At 38.9% G+C, this 15,701-nt stretch overlaps 1 protein-coding gene and 1 non-coding gene across 2 annotated transcripts in view; both read right to left on the bottom strand.

The window, feature by feature from the left end:
• Nup210l (nucleoporin 210 like) overlaps positions 1 to 15,701 on the bottom strand; it is a 126,479-nt gene that overhangs the window by 21,732 nt on the left and 89,046 nt on the right. The window contains 11 exon segments of the mRNA XM_047557337.1: positions 1,615 to 1,790; positions 3,045 to 3,219; positions 4,036 to 4,127; positions 5,770 to 5,928; positions 9,635 to 9,766; positions 10,054 to 10,134; positions 10,504 to 10,683; positions 11,026 to 11,088; positions 13,340 to 13,472; positions 14,129 to 14,256; positions 14,620 to 14,748. Of these exon segments, the coding sequence (XP_047413293.1) occupies positions 1,615 to 1,790; positions 3,045 to 3,219; positions 4,036 to 4,127; positions 5,770 to 5,928; positions 9,635 to 9,766; positions 10,054 to 10,134; positions 10,504 to 10,683; positions 11,026 to 11,088; positions 13,340 to 13,472; positions 14,129 to 14,256; positions 14,620 to 14,748 (1,448 nt within the window).
• On the bottom strand, positions 15,318 to 15,392 carry Trnav-cac (transfer RNA valine (anticodon CAC)). Its single transcript has one exon. It is a non-coding gene; the product is annotated as a tRNA-Val (tRNA).

The raw sequence follows: 15,701 nt of genomic DNA, 5'->3' as shown, positions 1-15,701 counted from the left end.
TCAACATCTCAAAAGTTCAGAAGCACTTCTTCACACAGAAAGTAAACAAGTACAGGCCCAGGAATAGTCTATTACCTTCATTTGTATAGTGCCTAGGAAGGTTATTTCCCCCTCGGTTCTAATGAGAACAATGATAGTTTTCACTACTAAGACTTTTAAATTTTTTAAATTTTTAAGTTTTGAGAGCAGTGATTGAACCCAGAGGCTCTTTACCATTAAGCTACATTCCTAGTCCCTTTCTCTAATTTTTTTTCTTTTGAGACAGGACCTCACTAAGTTACTGAGGCTGGTCTTGAACTTGTGATCCTTTTGCCTCAGCTTCCTGAGTTGCTGGGATTACAGGCATGTATCACCATATCCAGTAGTAAGGCTTTAACATTTTTTTGTTTCCAGTAAAGTTCCACGTATGTGTGTATTACCATGGATTGAACCCAGGATTTTGAACACACTAGGAAAGAGCTCTAACACTGAGTTACAACCCCAGCCCTTTCTTTTTTTTTTTTTTTTTTTCAGACAGAGTCTCACTAAATTTTCCGGGCTGGCTGGGAACTTGCGATTCTCCTGCTTCAGCTTCCCAAGTAGCTAGAATTACCGGTATGTGCCTCTGCACCTGGTTCCAGTAAAACTTTTTGGAAGGGGTACTGGGATTGAATTCAGGGGCACTTGACCATTGAGCCACATCCCCAGCCCTACTTTGTATTTTATTTGGAGTCAGGGTCTCACTGAGTTGCTTAGTGCCTCACTTATGTTGAGGCTGGTTTTGAACTCTTGATCCTCCTGCTGGCCCTCCTGAGCCACTGGGATTACGTGTACCACCACACCCAGCTGGTTCCAGTACAACTTTTTTTTTTTTTTTAATATATTACTTTAATTGTCAATGGATTTTTAAAATTTTTATTCATTTATATGTGGTGCTGAGAATGGAACCCAGGGCCTCACACATGCCAGGCAAGTGCTCTACCACTGAGCCACAATTCCAGCCCCCCAATAAAACTTTTTGATAATAACATTCAGATTAGTTCCTATGGTTCTTTCTGTGAACTAGGACTTAAAAAATTCAAAACCTATTGAAAATTTTCTTTATTGACAATACCATTCTTTAACTGAATCTGGCCTTTTAAATTACTTTTTAACCATTTTTTTTCCACTACTGGAGTTCAAACCCAGTGCCTCACACATATTGGGCAAATGCTCTACCACTGGGCTTCCTCCCCAGTCCATTATTTTAATAATCTTCTTTTTTTAAAGATGCTTAAGGACTCACAGTCTCCAGAGCCACTGGAATTACAGGCCACCCTAGCCGGCCATTATTTTAAAATCTTTTTTAGATGCGGACAGACCTTTATTTTATTCATTTAGTCATATGTGGTACTGAGAATCAAACCCAATGCCTCGCATATGCTAGGCAAGTGCTCTACCACTGAGCCACAACCTCAGTCCTGAGAAATGTGTTAGGCGAGCGCTCTACTACTGAGCCAAGACCCAGCCCCTAAATTCTTAGCAAAAGGAATAAACATCACATTCCAAGTTTAGAATGTTAGAGACCTTTACTGGAGCTGCAATACAATAGTCTAATCTGCCACAGTGTCAACAACATTCCTTTGACTTCCATACCTGTTCAGAGCCAGATAAAGCTGAGTATTGTGGGTGTGGAATTTCTCTCCGATGCTATTATAAAACTGAACAATGAAAGTGAGAGACATGCCCAAGGGGAAGGCTGATAGGGTCCTTCCTTGGGCTGTGTATAGCTTGGGTTGGCTGCTCATTTTCAGGTATGTTACTGGTGCAACCTGTGGGAGACAAAACCTACTGGTACAGAGAAGGATGCATTGGAGAAGAACTGCTACTATATTCTACAATTTATAATCAATGATAAAAACAGTGGTATTCCTTTTCTATAGGAAAAACTTTTTTTTTTTTTTTTTGGCAGTAGAGATTGAACCCAGGGGCACATTCCACTAATATATATATATATATATATATATATATATATATATTTTTGTTGTTGTTGTTGTTGTTGTTGTTGTTGTTGTTGTTGTAGATGGACACAATACCTTTATATTATTTATTTTCGTATGTGGTGCTGAGGATGGAACCCAGGGCCTCACATATGCTAGGCAAGCACTTTACCACTGAGCTACATCCCTAGCCTTTTTTTAATTTATTTTAAAAATTTTGAGATAGGGTCTTGCTAAATTGCTTAGGGCCTCATTAAATTGCTAAGACTGGCTTTGAACTTGCAATCCTCCTGCCTCAGCTTCCCAAGCCACTGTAATCTGATGGTTTATAACCAAATCAAAATTGGCCTGTTATTTTAGAGATTCATTTATGACTTCCAGAGAAGTTTCTAGGTCTTTTTTTTTTTTCAGTAGTAGGGATTGAACTTTGGGGTGCTTTGCCAATAAACTACATTCCAAGCACTTTTTATTTTTTGAGACAGGGTCTTGCTAAATTGACCAGGTTGACCTTGAATTTACAATCCTCCTGACTTGGCCTCCCAAATATCTGGGATTACAGGTGTGTGCTACTGTACCCAGATAAATTTCTAGTGTTTTTTTAGGGGGTGAGTATCAGAGATTGAACTCAGGGGCACTTGACCATTGAGCCACATCCCCAACCCTTTTTTGTATTTTATTTAGAGACAGGGTCTCACGGTTGCTTGCTACCTCACCATTGCTAAAGCTGGCTTTGAACTCAAGGTCCTCCTGCCTCAGTCTCCGAAGCTGCTGGGATACAGGGGTGTGCCACCACACCCAGCCTAAATTTCTAGTTCTTAAGAAAGGAAACCTGCTTCTTAAAGCCATGGTATTCCTATTTATTTATTTCAAGTGCTAGGGATCTAAAATAGGGATTCATGCATGCAGGGCAAATACTCTACCACTGAGCTACATTCCCAGCCCATTTAAATTTTTTTTTTTTTTATTTTGAGACAGTATCTTACTTAAATTGCCCAGGGTGACCTTAAACGTACAATCCTCCTGCCTCAATCTCCTCAATAGTTGGAATTACAGGACCCCCCTTTATGAGTAAGTCCCTGAACTCACCTGGACCCCAGTTATGGTTGTTTGGTTGACTCCAAAAGGTTCAATAGAAGTGACTTCCAACACAGCAGTACCTGCAATGGAACCAGCTTTCAGGAGCCCTTCACCATCTTCCTCAATGACAGATGAGTTAGGGAAACACCTGAGAACCCGGGAACTCACAAAGGCAGCTCCTTCCCTAGGAAATAAATGAAATAAGTGGCAACTCTTGGCTACTTTCTCAAAGGGAAAGGAGTAAAGGTATCTAACCAGGACTACTGTTTGAGTCTGTACTAAAAGTCTGCCTTTGGATTATGCTTAGCTCTTTAAAAATCAAAACATTTTTCATAAAAAATTATTTGGCCAAAACAATTGAAAATAGGCATTCAAATACTTATACATGAGTATTCATAGTAGTACTATTCACAAAAGTCAAAAAGTAAACATAACCTAAATGTCCATTAATGAGTGAATGGATAAACAAATGTTATGATATATTTACATAATGGAAAATTATTCAGTCATAGAAATAAGGTACTGATACATGCTATAGTGTGGATGAATCTCAAAACTATTATGCTAACTGAAAGAAGTCAACACAAAAATTTGCATGTTGTATGATTCTTTTTATATGAAATATCCAGAATAGTTTATACCATAAAGAAAGAAAGCAGTTTAATGGTTGTTTGGAACTTGGAGGAAGGGAGAATAGGCAGTAGTTGCTTAGTTAGTATGTCTCCTTTGGTGGTGATGAAAATGTTTTAGAAGTAGATAGAGGTGACAGTTGTACAATACTGTGAATGTACTGTGAATGTACTGTGAATGCCACTGGATTTAACACTTTAAAATGGTTAGTTTTTTTTTTTTTTTAATGTGAATTATTTCACTGCAACTAAAAAAATATTCAGGGGTTAAAACAAATCACCTGGAAGGCAAGGGTAGTTCTTTCCATGTGCAGTTTTTTACTAAAGATACTTAAAGATAGAACCTGGACCACCTTCTGCCTTTTCTTTACCTGTTGGTATGGAGTTTGAGCTGAGAATTCATAGGCATTAAAATCTGCTCAGGTTGGCACTCTGAAGAGAAAAGTTGGAGTTTTTCGAATACCTATAATGAGAAAATAATGTTTTCCTCATTTCTGGAAAAGACAAATTATGATCTTTACTCATATATGGACTTCAGTATAATCTCCAAGGGATTACATGCTAATGACAATTACAGCCCAGGCGCGGTGGTGCACACCTATAATCCCAGCTACTCACGAGACGGAGGCAGAAGGATTCCAAGTTCAAAGCCAACCCTGGTAACTTGGAAAGACTCTGTCTCAAAATTAAAAAAATAAAAAGAACCGGAAATGTGATGCAGAGGTAAGGTGCCCCTGGTTCGATCCTCAGTAACACACACACACACACACACACACTCAAGTCAGCAGTCTGCCCAACTTTAATTAATCTAGAATCTTCGATAACACTCCTTTCTACAATGAACCAAACAATTTAAACATATCTTGGTATTCTAGAATAGACAACTAATATTAGCCCTGTTTCTGAGTGATGGATGGGGCATATAGCAAAGTTTACTTACTGTATCCTCTGAATTACTTAGGTAGAAAATAGCTTTGAAATTTCTAATTTTTTTGTCTTTTTGTTTTTTTGGGGTACCAGGTTTTGAACTCAGGGAAACTCGACTATTGAGTCACATCCCCAGCCCTATTTTGTATCTTATTTAGAGACAGGGCTTCACTGAGTTGCTTACTGCCTTGCTTTTGCTGAGGCTGGCACTGAACTTGAGGTCCTCTTGCCTCAGTCTCCTGAGCCACCGGAATTAAGGGCATGTGCCACAGTGCCTGGCTGAAATTTCTAACTTTAACTCTGGTAACCTGAAATAAGATTTGGGAACAAAGAACCTGTATTAAATCAACAAGAACTTATAATATTAAGTTAGCAAGGTCATTCCCTCCTTTCACAAAGGAAACCATCCAGTTCTTCCACTTCCTAGTAAAGTGCGCTTTCCTCATCCCTACATTGAATCATAGAACCAAAGCCAAAATAAAGGGAAAAATATTTAAAAAAAACCCTTCAAATTCGGAGGTAGAGAAATTTACCTATACAATGGTAATTTGTCTTCTGAATTCTAAAAGTAGGGTCATTTAACTTTTAGCCTGAGAACGTGTGTAGCAACTATACTTTTACACCTTACCAGAAGTTAGTATTGTATTTCTTTTTTTATTTGTGTCAGAGGGTGTACCAGGGATTGAACTCAGGGGCACTCAGCCACTGGGCCACATCCCCAGCCCTAATTTGTATTTTATTTAGACACAGAGTCTCACTGAGTGCTTGATGCCTCGCTTTTGCTGAAGCTGGCTTTGAACCGTCAGTTCTCTTGCATCAGCCTTCACAGCTGCTGGAATTACATGCATGTGACACTGATCACAGCTTACTATTATATTTCATTCTACCTGTGACTATATCTAAATGGATATATTATAATATCTTTGCTAGAAACAAATCCCTCTCTAGTTGTTGTAGTGTTCCTAGTGTGGGAGTTGAAGGGAGTGCATGTGTTAAAATTTCTAATGTTAGGTCTCTATAGAAGCAATTAGCAGGAATAATAAGATGTAGAATTAGAAAATTGTTTCAGGGATCCTTATAGCAAATTTTCCATCCAGACTAAGCACTTATGGATGATAAGCGAATATAACTTTCTTCTCCTTGATATACATAAACAAGATTTAGGTTTGAGTGCTTACCAGGATCTGAACTTCATCAGACAGTTCTGACAAATTTCCCTCAAACTGCCCAGAGGAACTGTTCACACAGCGAACAGTGACTTTGATACTGGTCCTGCCAGCTGCTTTCGTGTGGACAACCATGGCAAAGTTATTCTCTACTGGAAGCTGTAGGAAAACCTAGATAGTGAAGAAATGGATTAAGAAATATTCATAAGGGCCAGGGATGTAGCTTAGTGACAGACCACTTGCCTAGGCATGTGTGAGACCCTGGTTGTTTGATCCCCGCACCAAAATAAAAATAAATAAATAAAAAAGAGAAAGAAAAGAAAAAAAAAATGAATATTCATTCCTGAATAAATGTGCTCTTCCTTGTTAGATATCTAGAAGAACTAGAGTACAAGAGTTTGTTTTCAGTTATTTTTTTGTCCTATTCCCAGCAACATAGTCATCCCTAAGCAAACCTCTGCGTGCAGAGTTCAACTAATTCTGGAAAGCCTCCAAGATTCTTTCTTATGTCTCAAAGTCAGTTCATTGATAGGAGAATGGAAATGATGGCAGTGATTTCTAAAATGGGTTCAGACAACAGAACTTGAGATGGGAGAGAGGTGAGGTAATCTATTCATAGAACTCAAGGCAGTGGCAAGGAAGGATGAAATGAAAAAAGGGAGACTCCAATTTTAGATTATCAACGGTGGATCATACTGGGCGTGGTGGTATATGCTTGTAATCCTAGCAACTAAGGAAATTGAGACGGGGGATCACAAATTCAAGGCCAGCCTCAGCAATTTAAAGAGGCCCTAAGCAACTTAGACCTGGTCTCAAAATAAAAAAATAAGAAAGGGCTGGGGATGTGACTCAGTGGTTAAGTGCCCCTGGTACCAAAAAACAAAACAAACTGACCATCTCCTCACTTGGATACTCAACATTTCAGTCTAAACCAGATAAGAATAATTAGAACAGACAGATTTCTGGTAATAGGGAAGATACGACAAAACCAAGGCAAATTCATAGTGAAGCCGGCACTGGTCTACCTTCCTAACACTCATTTCATATCCTATCTCCCCTGCCTTCTTGCTATCCAGAGCCCTCAAGATCTTCTTTCTAGAGCTCCAGATTTACAATAGAGTCCCAAGTTCCAAAATTACCTTTCCCTATTCCCCAACACAAAAAGTCCCATTCCCATTGTGTAGATTTCAATCAGTTGCCTGAAAGAAAGCCTCATGTTAAAGAATGAGTGGTTTATAATAGTTTCATCCAAGTGAATCTCTTAAGTGTGGCATTTCCACAGGGTAGGAAATCTACCTTGTGGGTCATGGAGAGCTTGACCCATTTCATCACTTAATTTGCCTTGCTGGGTCTGAGGCAAGAAAAGTAAACATATATATGGCCCTCAATTTTTTCTTTTACTAGAGAAAAGAGTGATGCCTTAGATGAGAAAATTGAAAGAAAGAAGTAGAATAGATGGGGCTGGGGTTTTAGCTCAGTGGTAGAGCACTTGCCTATTACATGTGAGGCACTGGGTTCTGTAAGCTCGGGTGGGCTTGGTGGCGGGACCAAATGTAAGCTCGGCGGGTCTCGGTGGGCACAGTTAGCAGCCAAATAAAATGGGACAGAAAGTGGCCAAAGCAAGCTTTATTGGAATTTGGCTCTCAGGCGAAATTCCCAGATCCCGGGGTATAGGGACTTGGAGAAAATCACACGTGGCCCTGGCTGCCCAGGGTTTTTACAGACTAGGATGGGAGGGGGTCCTGTTGAGTGACAGGTGGGTGTGAAGGGTCAGTGGAACTTTCCATCCACCTTGCTGAGAACTTTCTCGTCACCTTTGGCGGGCTGGTCTTTGTTCCAGCCGCTCAGCTTTGCCTGCTACAGTCACCTAATTTCCAACCTAACAGGTAACATCCTCAGCACCATATAAAAACAAACAAACAAACAAACAAACAAATAAAGGTATTATGTTCATCTACAACTAAAAAAAATATTTTTTTTTATTCTTTTTTTTTTTGCTGTGCTGGGGATTGAACCCAGGGCCTTGTGCATGCAAGGTAAACACTCTACCAACTGAGATATCTCCCCAGCCCTAAAAAAAATATTTTTAGAAAAAGAAGTAGAGGGCTGGGATTGTGGTTCAGTGGTAGAGCACTTGCCTAGCATGTGTGAGGCACTGGGTTCAATTCTCAGCACCACCACATACAAATCAATCAATCAATTAATTAAATAAAGGTCCTTTGACAGCTAAAAAAATATTTTTAAAAAAGGAGTAGAATAGAGGCTAAGGCCTAGGTTATTGCTACCTTTCACAAAACCTATATTTGCTATTTAAGGAAAAAAATCAAATCCCTTTGCTGAATTGTACCCAACTCAGTATAATTCTATCCTTAAATTCCAAGTATAACCAGGATCTGAGAAGTTCCTGACAGATAGAAGAGCCAACCACTATAGTTTCCTTAAATTTTAGATTTATTTTTAAAAAGATTATATATAGATGTTTTTACTTTTTCCAGATTTCTTTTTTTTTTTAAACTGGCTCTAGAAATATTCTCCTAATTCTAGCTCCTCTAGCCCCTCTGATTTCTCCCAAGGCTTAACTGTAATTTTTAATTCTTATTGACCATAAATTGTGACTTTATGGGAAGCTTGACCCAGACCTAAGTGGCTACCACTGTCTTCAGACTATCCTGGATGGGTTTTATCAAACTGATGATAAGGTAATAATCTTGTGAACAATGCTATAGCTGTTTAATACCAAAAAATCCTACTTAGTTTCTTACCAATTTTTCTTTGTCTTTTTTAGGTTTCCATGTAGGTTTGATGCTATGTGCCTAAAACCATCAAAACTATTTTCAGAAACTGAAAGTTTTAAGTTACATTGCAGACTTCTCCTCAGTGGCCATCCTGAGTTCTTCCTTGGTTCTAGACACAACAGTTGCTGAACTGGGAGAAGCCAATACCACCAGATACCAAAGGGAACCATGGAAGGGCAGTATAATTACCCACCCTTCTTAAATTTGCCATTGATGTAAGGGATCCTTCCAGAATCAGCTGCCAAACAGCCCCACAGCACCCATGTTGCCTAACATTCCTACTGCAGGAAATCCAGTGGGTACAGGAAACTGCTTGACCATGATTATGAATATAATTAAATGTATGTCTGAAAAAGTTAAAATATTATGTATCTAGCCAGGCGTGGGGAGTGCATGCCTATAATCCCAGCAGTTTGGGAGGCTAAGGCAGGAGGACCTCGAGTTCAAAGTCAGCCTCAGTAAAAAGCAAGGAGTTAAGCAACTCAGTGAGATCCTGTCTCTAAATAAAATACAAAATAGGGCTGGGGATGTGGCTCAGTGGCTGAGTACCCCTGAGTTCAACCCCCGGTACCCGTCAAAAAATTATGTATCTAAACTCTGTGACTATACTTTATATTCATGTGTTACTCATATAACACAGACATCTGCTCACAAGTACAACATTATTATAACATTATACAACAAATATGATATTATAGGAAAGACTGCTTTTTAGAGTTCTTTCCAGCCAAAAATATTAAAAATCATATAGAATTATCTGAGTACTCAAGTTTGGATTCTTCATATGATTTGAAGTTTTCCAGAGTTCAAAGAACAAGGAAAAGAAGTCATGATATTGTACAGTTAAGAAAGTTGAGTCAATCAGTCTAAAACATATGATGAAATAAAACTAATTTAGCAGCCACATCCTGATGGTGCATGCAAGTTTGAGGCCAGTCTGGGCAATTTAGCAAGATTCTGTCTCAAAATAAATAAGGAAAGAAGAAGGATATAGCTGAGTAATAGAGTGCTTGAAACCCTGGGTTTAATCCCTAGTACTGGAAAAAAGAAATCCTTAAGGTAATAAACAGATAAATTCATACCTCTGAATGCCTGGGCACTAGATCCAATACATCCCTTTTGCTCATGGACCAATGGAATGTGAGTCCAGGGCTGGCATTGCTGAAGGAGAAAGGGGTCTGGGTACTGGTCACTCCCATAACATAAACTGGCATCTGAAAAGAAAAGGTGTATTATGCTATATATCCTGCCCACCTGGAATTATCAGGGCCTCCCCCACCCCCCGTACTGGGGATTAAATCCAGGGATGCTTTACTACTGAGCTACACACCCCAGACCCCAGTCCTTTTTTGAGACCCGGTCTCCGTAAATTGCAGAGGCTGACCTCCAACTTTCAATTCTCCTGCTTAAGCATCCTGAATCTCTGGGATTACAAGTATATGCCACCATGCCTAGCCCATGTGATGTTATCCAGAATAATGAATACAGTTATCATACTGACCTCAGTAGCTGTGATGAGTCTAGTTGCAGCTGCAAGGATCCTAACAGCCCTTAGCTGAACAACTTCAATCTGCACTTCATCCTGCTCAACAGGATAGAGAGTAAGCTTAGGTTAAAAGGAAATTTCTGTGGGGTGGACAGAGATGCTTATGATAACTAGTTTGTTGTGTTGTTTTTGGCATTCAACAAAAAATTTGATACCATAGAGATGTTTGGTTTTGTTCTTTAAGGAATTCTTTAAGGATAGGGATCATGTTTTACAATAATGCCAAGTACTCTATGGGTTTTCCACTAAAGATTATGTTTTCCATGCCTGGTTAAGAGAATAGCAGGGGAGGGGGAATAAAAGAATTTTCCTGGGTTACTGACACCCTCCTCATCACTGTCCACAAACCCCTGATATGGTTCACAAATGAAAGGGTAGAATCAAAGCACAGCAAATAACTCATACCTGGGAAAACACAATAACTTTGCCAGTATCTTCATTTACTGTCTGGATGGTACCATGGACCACAGCTGTGCCAACCACTTTCCCTGTAACTTGCCCCCTCCTATTAACAACAGCCACAGTCTGATTATTGATGGAGAAGTGAATGATAGATTGGGGCTGAGGACCACCTTCAGACATTACCTGGAATTTAAACACACCAGTGAATGCCTGGAATGTGGATGAAAAGTCACATCTTTTCCTCCAACATTTTGTCCAAGCAACTTGACTTCTTTATTTCCCCCCTCTTCCTGAACAGTATATCCCACATAAACCAAATGCAGAAGATATGGAAGTGCTGCAAATGATCCAAGGATTCTAAGCAAAAGTTTATACATGAACATCACGGGTCAGGGAAAACTCACTTTCTTCTTTATCAGACCCAGGTGAACTTGGTTAGGAGTATACAAACGAAGGCTGATAGGAAGAGAGGTATATGTGTGTAAAGGAGAAATGATAAATCTTATTTTCTGCCTTTAAGATCACCTGCATCATGTTAGTTGGAATCAGTGTCATTTTCTCTGGAACAAGTCTGAATGGAGGAAATACCTTGAAGGAGAAAACCAAAAGGACAACAATGACTAGAGTCAGTTTCATAACAAATGATTGATTGATTTTATTCATTTTTTGTTGTTGTTGTTTTCTTTCAGTACCAGGGATTGAACTCAGGGGTGCGCTATCATTGAGCTACCTCTTCAGTCTTTTTGGGTTTTTCTTGTTTTTGTTTTTGCTTTTGGTGTTGGGGACTGAACCCAGGGGTGCTTAACCAATGAGCCACATTCTCAGTCCTTTTTATTTTTTGAGACAGGGTCTTGATAGGTTGCTTAAGGTCTCACTAAGTTGCTGAGGCTGGCCTAGAATTTGTGATCCTCCTGCCTCAGCCTCCCCAGTTACTGGGATTACAGCATGTGTTATAATATCCAACATGTATTTTAATTTTATTTACAAAAAAAATTTTTAGTCAGGCATGATGGCCACATGCCTGTAATCCTAGTGACTCAGGAGGCTGAGGCAGGAAGATTGCAAGTTCAAAACCAGCCTTAGTAATTGAGCAAGGACCTAAACAACTTAGTGGGACCCTATTTCAAAATGAAATGTAAAAAGGGCTGGGGATGTGGCTCAGTGGTTAATTATCCCTGGGTTCAATTCCCAGTACCAAAAGAAAAAAAAATAATTGAATCACTTAAATAAGTTATTACATATTCACTAACTGCAGTAAAAATCACCATTAAAATTATGTTTACAATTGGGCTGAGGATATAGCTCAGCATAGAGTATTTGCTAGCATGCTTGAAGCCATGGGTTCACTAGGGTGTTCAGTGATAAAGCAACCCGAGTTCAATCATCAGTACCAAAAAAAAAAAAAAAAATTAAAAAGTTAGTTGTAAACACCTTTTTTTCTTTTTGTGGTGCTAGGCATTGAACCCAGGGACATTTTACCACTGGGTTACATTCACAACCCTTTTTATTTATGTATGTATTTATGTATTTATTTATTTATTTTTGGTACCAGGGATTGAACTCAGGGTACTTAACTACTCAGCTACATCCCCAGATCTTTTTATTTTTTATTTTGAGACAGGGTCTCACTGAGTTGCTTAGGGCCTTGCTAGGTTACTGAGGCTGGCTTTGAACTTACAGTCCTCCTACATCACCCTCCAGAGCTGCTGGGATTACAGGCCTGTGCCACCACAACTGGTCTTATTATTGTTATTGAGACAGGGTCTCCCGAAATTGCTTATGGTCTCACTAAGTTGCTGAGGCTGGCCATGAACTTGATACACTCCTGTGTACCATCATGCCAGGACTTTCTTTTTTGAACATGTAAAAAACTAGAGAGGATATTAAAATAAACTCTCAGGGAACTAATTATCCAGATTCAACAATTATCAATCTATGGCCAACAATTATTTTTTAATGACATAAGAAAACACTTTTGATACAAAATTATGATAAAAAACAGTATGATTTATTTGTATTAAAATATGCATAGATACTGGGCAGGTGGTGAATGTCTCTAATCTCAGAAATTTGGGAGTCTGAGGCAGGATAATTGCAAGTTTGAGGCTAGTGTCTGCAATGTAAAGGTCTGAGGATGCTCAATTCCTAGAACAACAAGAACAAAACAAAAAAAAAAAAAATAGCAAGCAAAGGGTAAGAGTCAGACATGGTGGCATGTAGTTGTTATAGTAACAGTTACTTCAGAGACTGAGGCAGAAGGATTACTTGAGCTCAGGAATTGGAAGCCAACCCAAGCAACCTAGCAAGACTGTCTCAAAAGAAAAAATAAGAAAAAGAAGGAAGAAGGAAAGATAGGAAGAAAGAAAGGGGAAAAAATGATGATAATGATGATGTGTAGGGGAAAAATTTGATGGAAATTTAATTTTTTTAATTTTTATTTTTTGAGGTACTGGGAAATGAACCCTGGGGCACTTTGACACTGAGTTACACCCCCAGCCCTTTTTAAAAATTTGAGACAGGGTCTAAATTGCCAAGACTGGCCTCAAACTTGTGATTCTCCTGCCTCAGCCTCCCAAGTCCTGGGATGATAGGCATGTGTCATAGCACCTGGCTTCATTCTGTCTTTATGCTTCTTTGTGCATGCCAAAATTTTTACAGGAACCATATTACTTTTATACAGAAAAACAAAAGCCAAAAACATACTACATATTGTGTAAGAATTAGACAACTATGTTTTTTTTTAAGTTAAATGATTTTCAACTTGTGCAAACTAAAAAGAAAAAGATAAGCAAAGCTAAATAAGATGAAGTACAAATTTCGGATGAGATCATTTCCTTACTTCAATTTGTCGAGGAGCCGATGTGAATTTTCTCCCCATCTTGTCTCTGGCAATAGCCACAAGTGTGGTTTGCCCAATAGTGACAGCCCGAACTATATAATTTTCAGAGTATTCATCCTGTTCCTCCATTAGTCTGCAAAGACCCATGTGTTTTTAGGTGAGAAAGATTTGTTTTTGAAAGTGACCAGTGATGTGTCTTTCTAAGGTTTAACATTTTTTGCTCATTTTAACTCTGGTTATAATGAACTGTCAGAAAATAAATTTCTAGAGTCAAGACATATTTCATGGCAATGGCAGGAAGCTCCTGAGGGGAAAAATTTTGTTCTAAGGCTGCAAAGGTAGGACAATATAGATTGGGAAAACTGTAAATGTGAAATTACTCTGGAGGTTTCATGTTTTTTTCCTTTCTCAGAGGAGTACACCAGTATCTACTTCCCAACAGATTTTTTTTTTTTTTTTTGGTGGTCCTGTGGATGGAACCTTAATAAAAATTTGAAGATCCTCTAGCCCAAAGCACTCCCAAAAGATATCATCCAAGGAGAAGTTTTGGAAAATGAACATATTAATGATACATATGATTTTACCCCCCACACAAGATATCTAAGTACACTGAATAGGTATTTTGTAGAGAGCAGAATATGAGAAGAGAATGTGGTCTGAAAGGCACTGTAACAAAAAAGATAGGAGAAAATGTGAAATAAACCTAAGGGGCAGCTGACCATGCTATCAGGAGGGAGATTCTCATGATATCAAGCATTAAGGAGAGAGAAATATTGAAATGGTACTCACGTCAGGGTGACAATGGCAGATGCCAACTGTAATTTGAGCTCCATGTTTCTGAAATATTTGTTTAGGAATGGACGTTTGGAAGAGTCAAGAACTCTCACAGTCACCAACACAGTTTTGCCTATCTCAACCTAGTAGTTTTAAAGAAAAAAAACAAAAAATAAAACAAGTAGATTGTAGTGTGGTGTCCTATCCACCAAGGAGAATCTAACTCTTTGAGGTGGCAGACTTTTTTGTTCATGCCAAATGTTACTGGTCAGGCTTTGATCAAACAAACCTAATCTTCGTGTACTATTTTAAGTCGTAATTGAACACTCTCCCTTCATCTCCATTATGTTTAATGTTGGAATGTTGTTCTTTAAGGGCAGATATTTCCATTAACTTATCAAAAGTCCTGGTGTACACACAGTAGTTTAGCAGAGACTATATTAAGTGATGTTGGGGAGTAACGTTGAAACTTGCTTCATTTCTGAGATAAAGCAAACATCTCTCACCTTATCTATCAGATCAAGTTCCAGTTCTTGTATGTCTGATACCTGGAGGTGGGCTGTTGCTGGACCCAAGAAAGCCAAGCACAGATCATAGACCTCCAATGTGAGAAATCCAGGATGTACTGGAACTAACTAGAAGAAAGAAGATGTTAGAAGGATAAAGAAGCAAACATAGTCTAGGCATAATCATAGCAACTGCTTTCACCCAAAGATAAAAATACACCTTACTTCCTTTGAGATGGGAACTCTCAGAGATCAGGTTATGTTTCAGGCATAGTACTGAAACATACCTTTAATACGTTTCATTCAGGTAAAATATGTACCTTAGCAAATATTAGCTGATAAATAGCAGAGTTGGAGTTGATTGAATTTAAGCAGAATCCAACATACATATCCCACTTCTCTTCTTTTTATTATTTATTTTTGGTACTGTGGATTGAACCCAGGCGCTTTTACCACTAAGTTATATTCCCAGCTCTATTTATTTATTTATTTATTTTTGGTACCAGGGATTGAACCCAGGAGCACTCAACCACTGAGTCACATCCTCAACCCTTTTAATATTTTATTTTGAGACAGGGTCTCGCTAAGTTGCTGAGCCTGGCTTTGAATTCACGATCCTCCTGCCTCATCCTCCCAAATTGCTGGGATTAAAGGTGTGCACCACCGTGCCTGGCTCTTTTTATTTATTTATTTATTTTTTTAGGTGCTGGGGATTGAACCCAGGGCCTTGTGCATGTGAGGCAAGCACTCTACCAACTGAGTTACACCCCCAACCCCTCTTTTTATTTTTTAAGACAAGGTCTTACAAAGTTGCTAAGCATCTCACTAAGTTGCTCAGGCTGACTTCAAACTTGTGATCCTCCTGTCTTAGCCTCCTAAGTCACTGTGGTTATAGCCATGCACCACCGCACTCAGCTTGTTCCCCACTTCTTAATTATGGACAGGGAAAAGATTTCATGAAGAAAATCAAGTCCATACATGGTACAGTCACCAGTGAAGAAGAAAGTAGTGGCCAGCTGACAGTTCTTTTCCTCCTTGTACCTCAGATCCTTGCAAACAGCATGTTTTTCACATTCTGGGTC

Source organism: Sciurus carolinensis, chromosome 1 (assembly GCF_902686445.1).
Source record: "Sciurus carolinensis chromosome 1, mSciCar1.2, whole genome shotgun sequence".
Lineage (NCBI taxonomy): Eukaryota > Metazoa > Chordata > Mammalia > Rodentia > Sciuridae > Sciurus > Sciurus carolinensis.
Note: the sequence above shows the minus strand (reverse complement) of the source record. Positions and strands in the feature narration are given on the sequence as shown.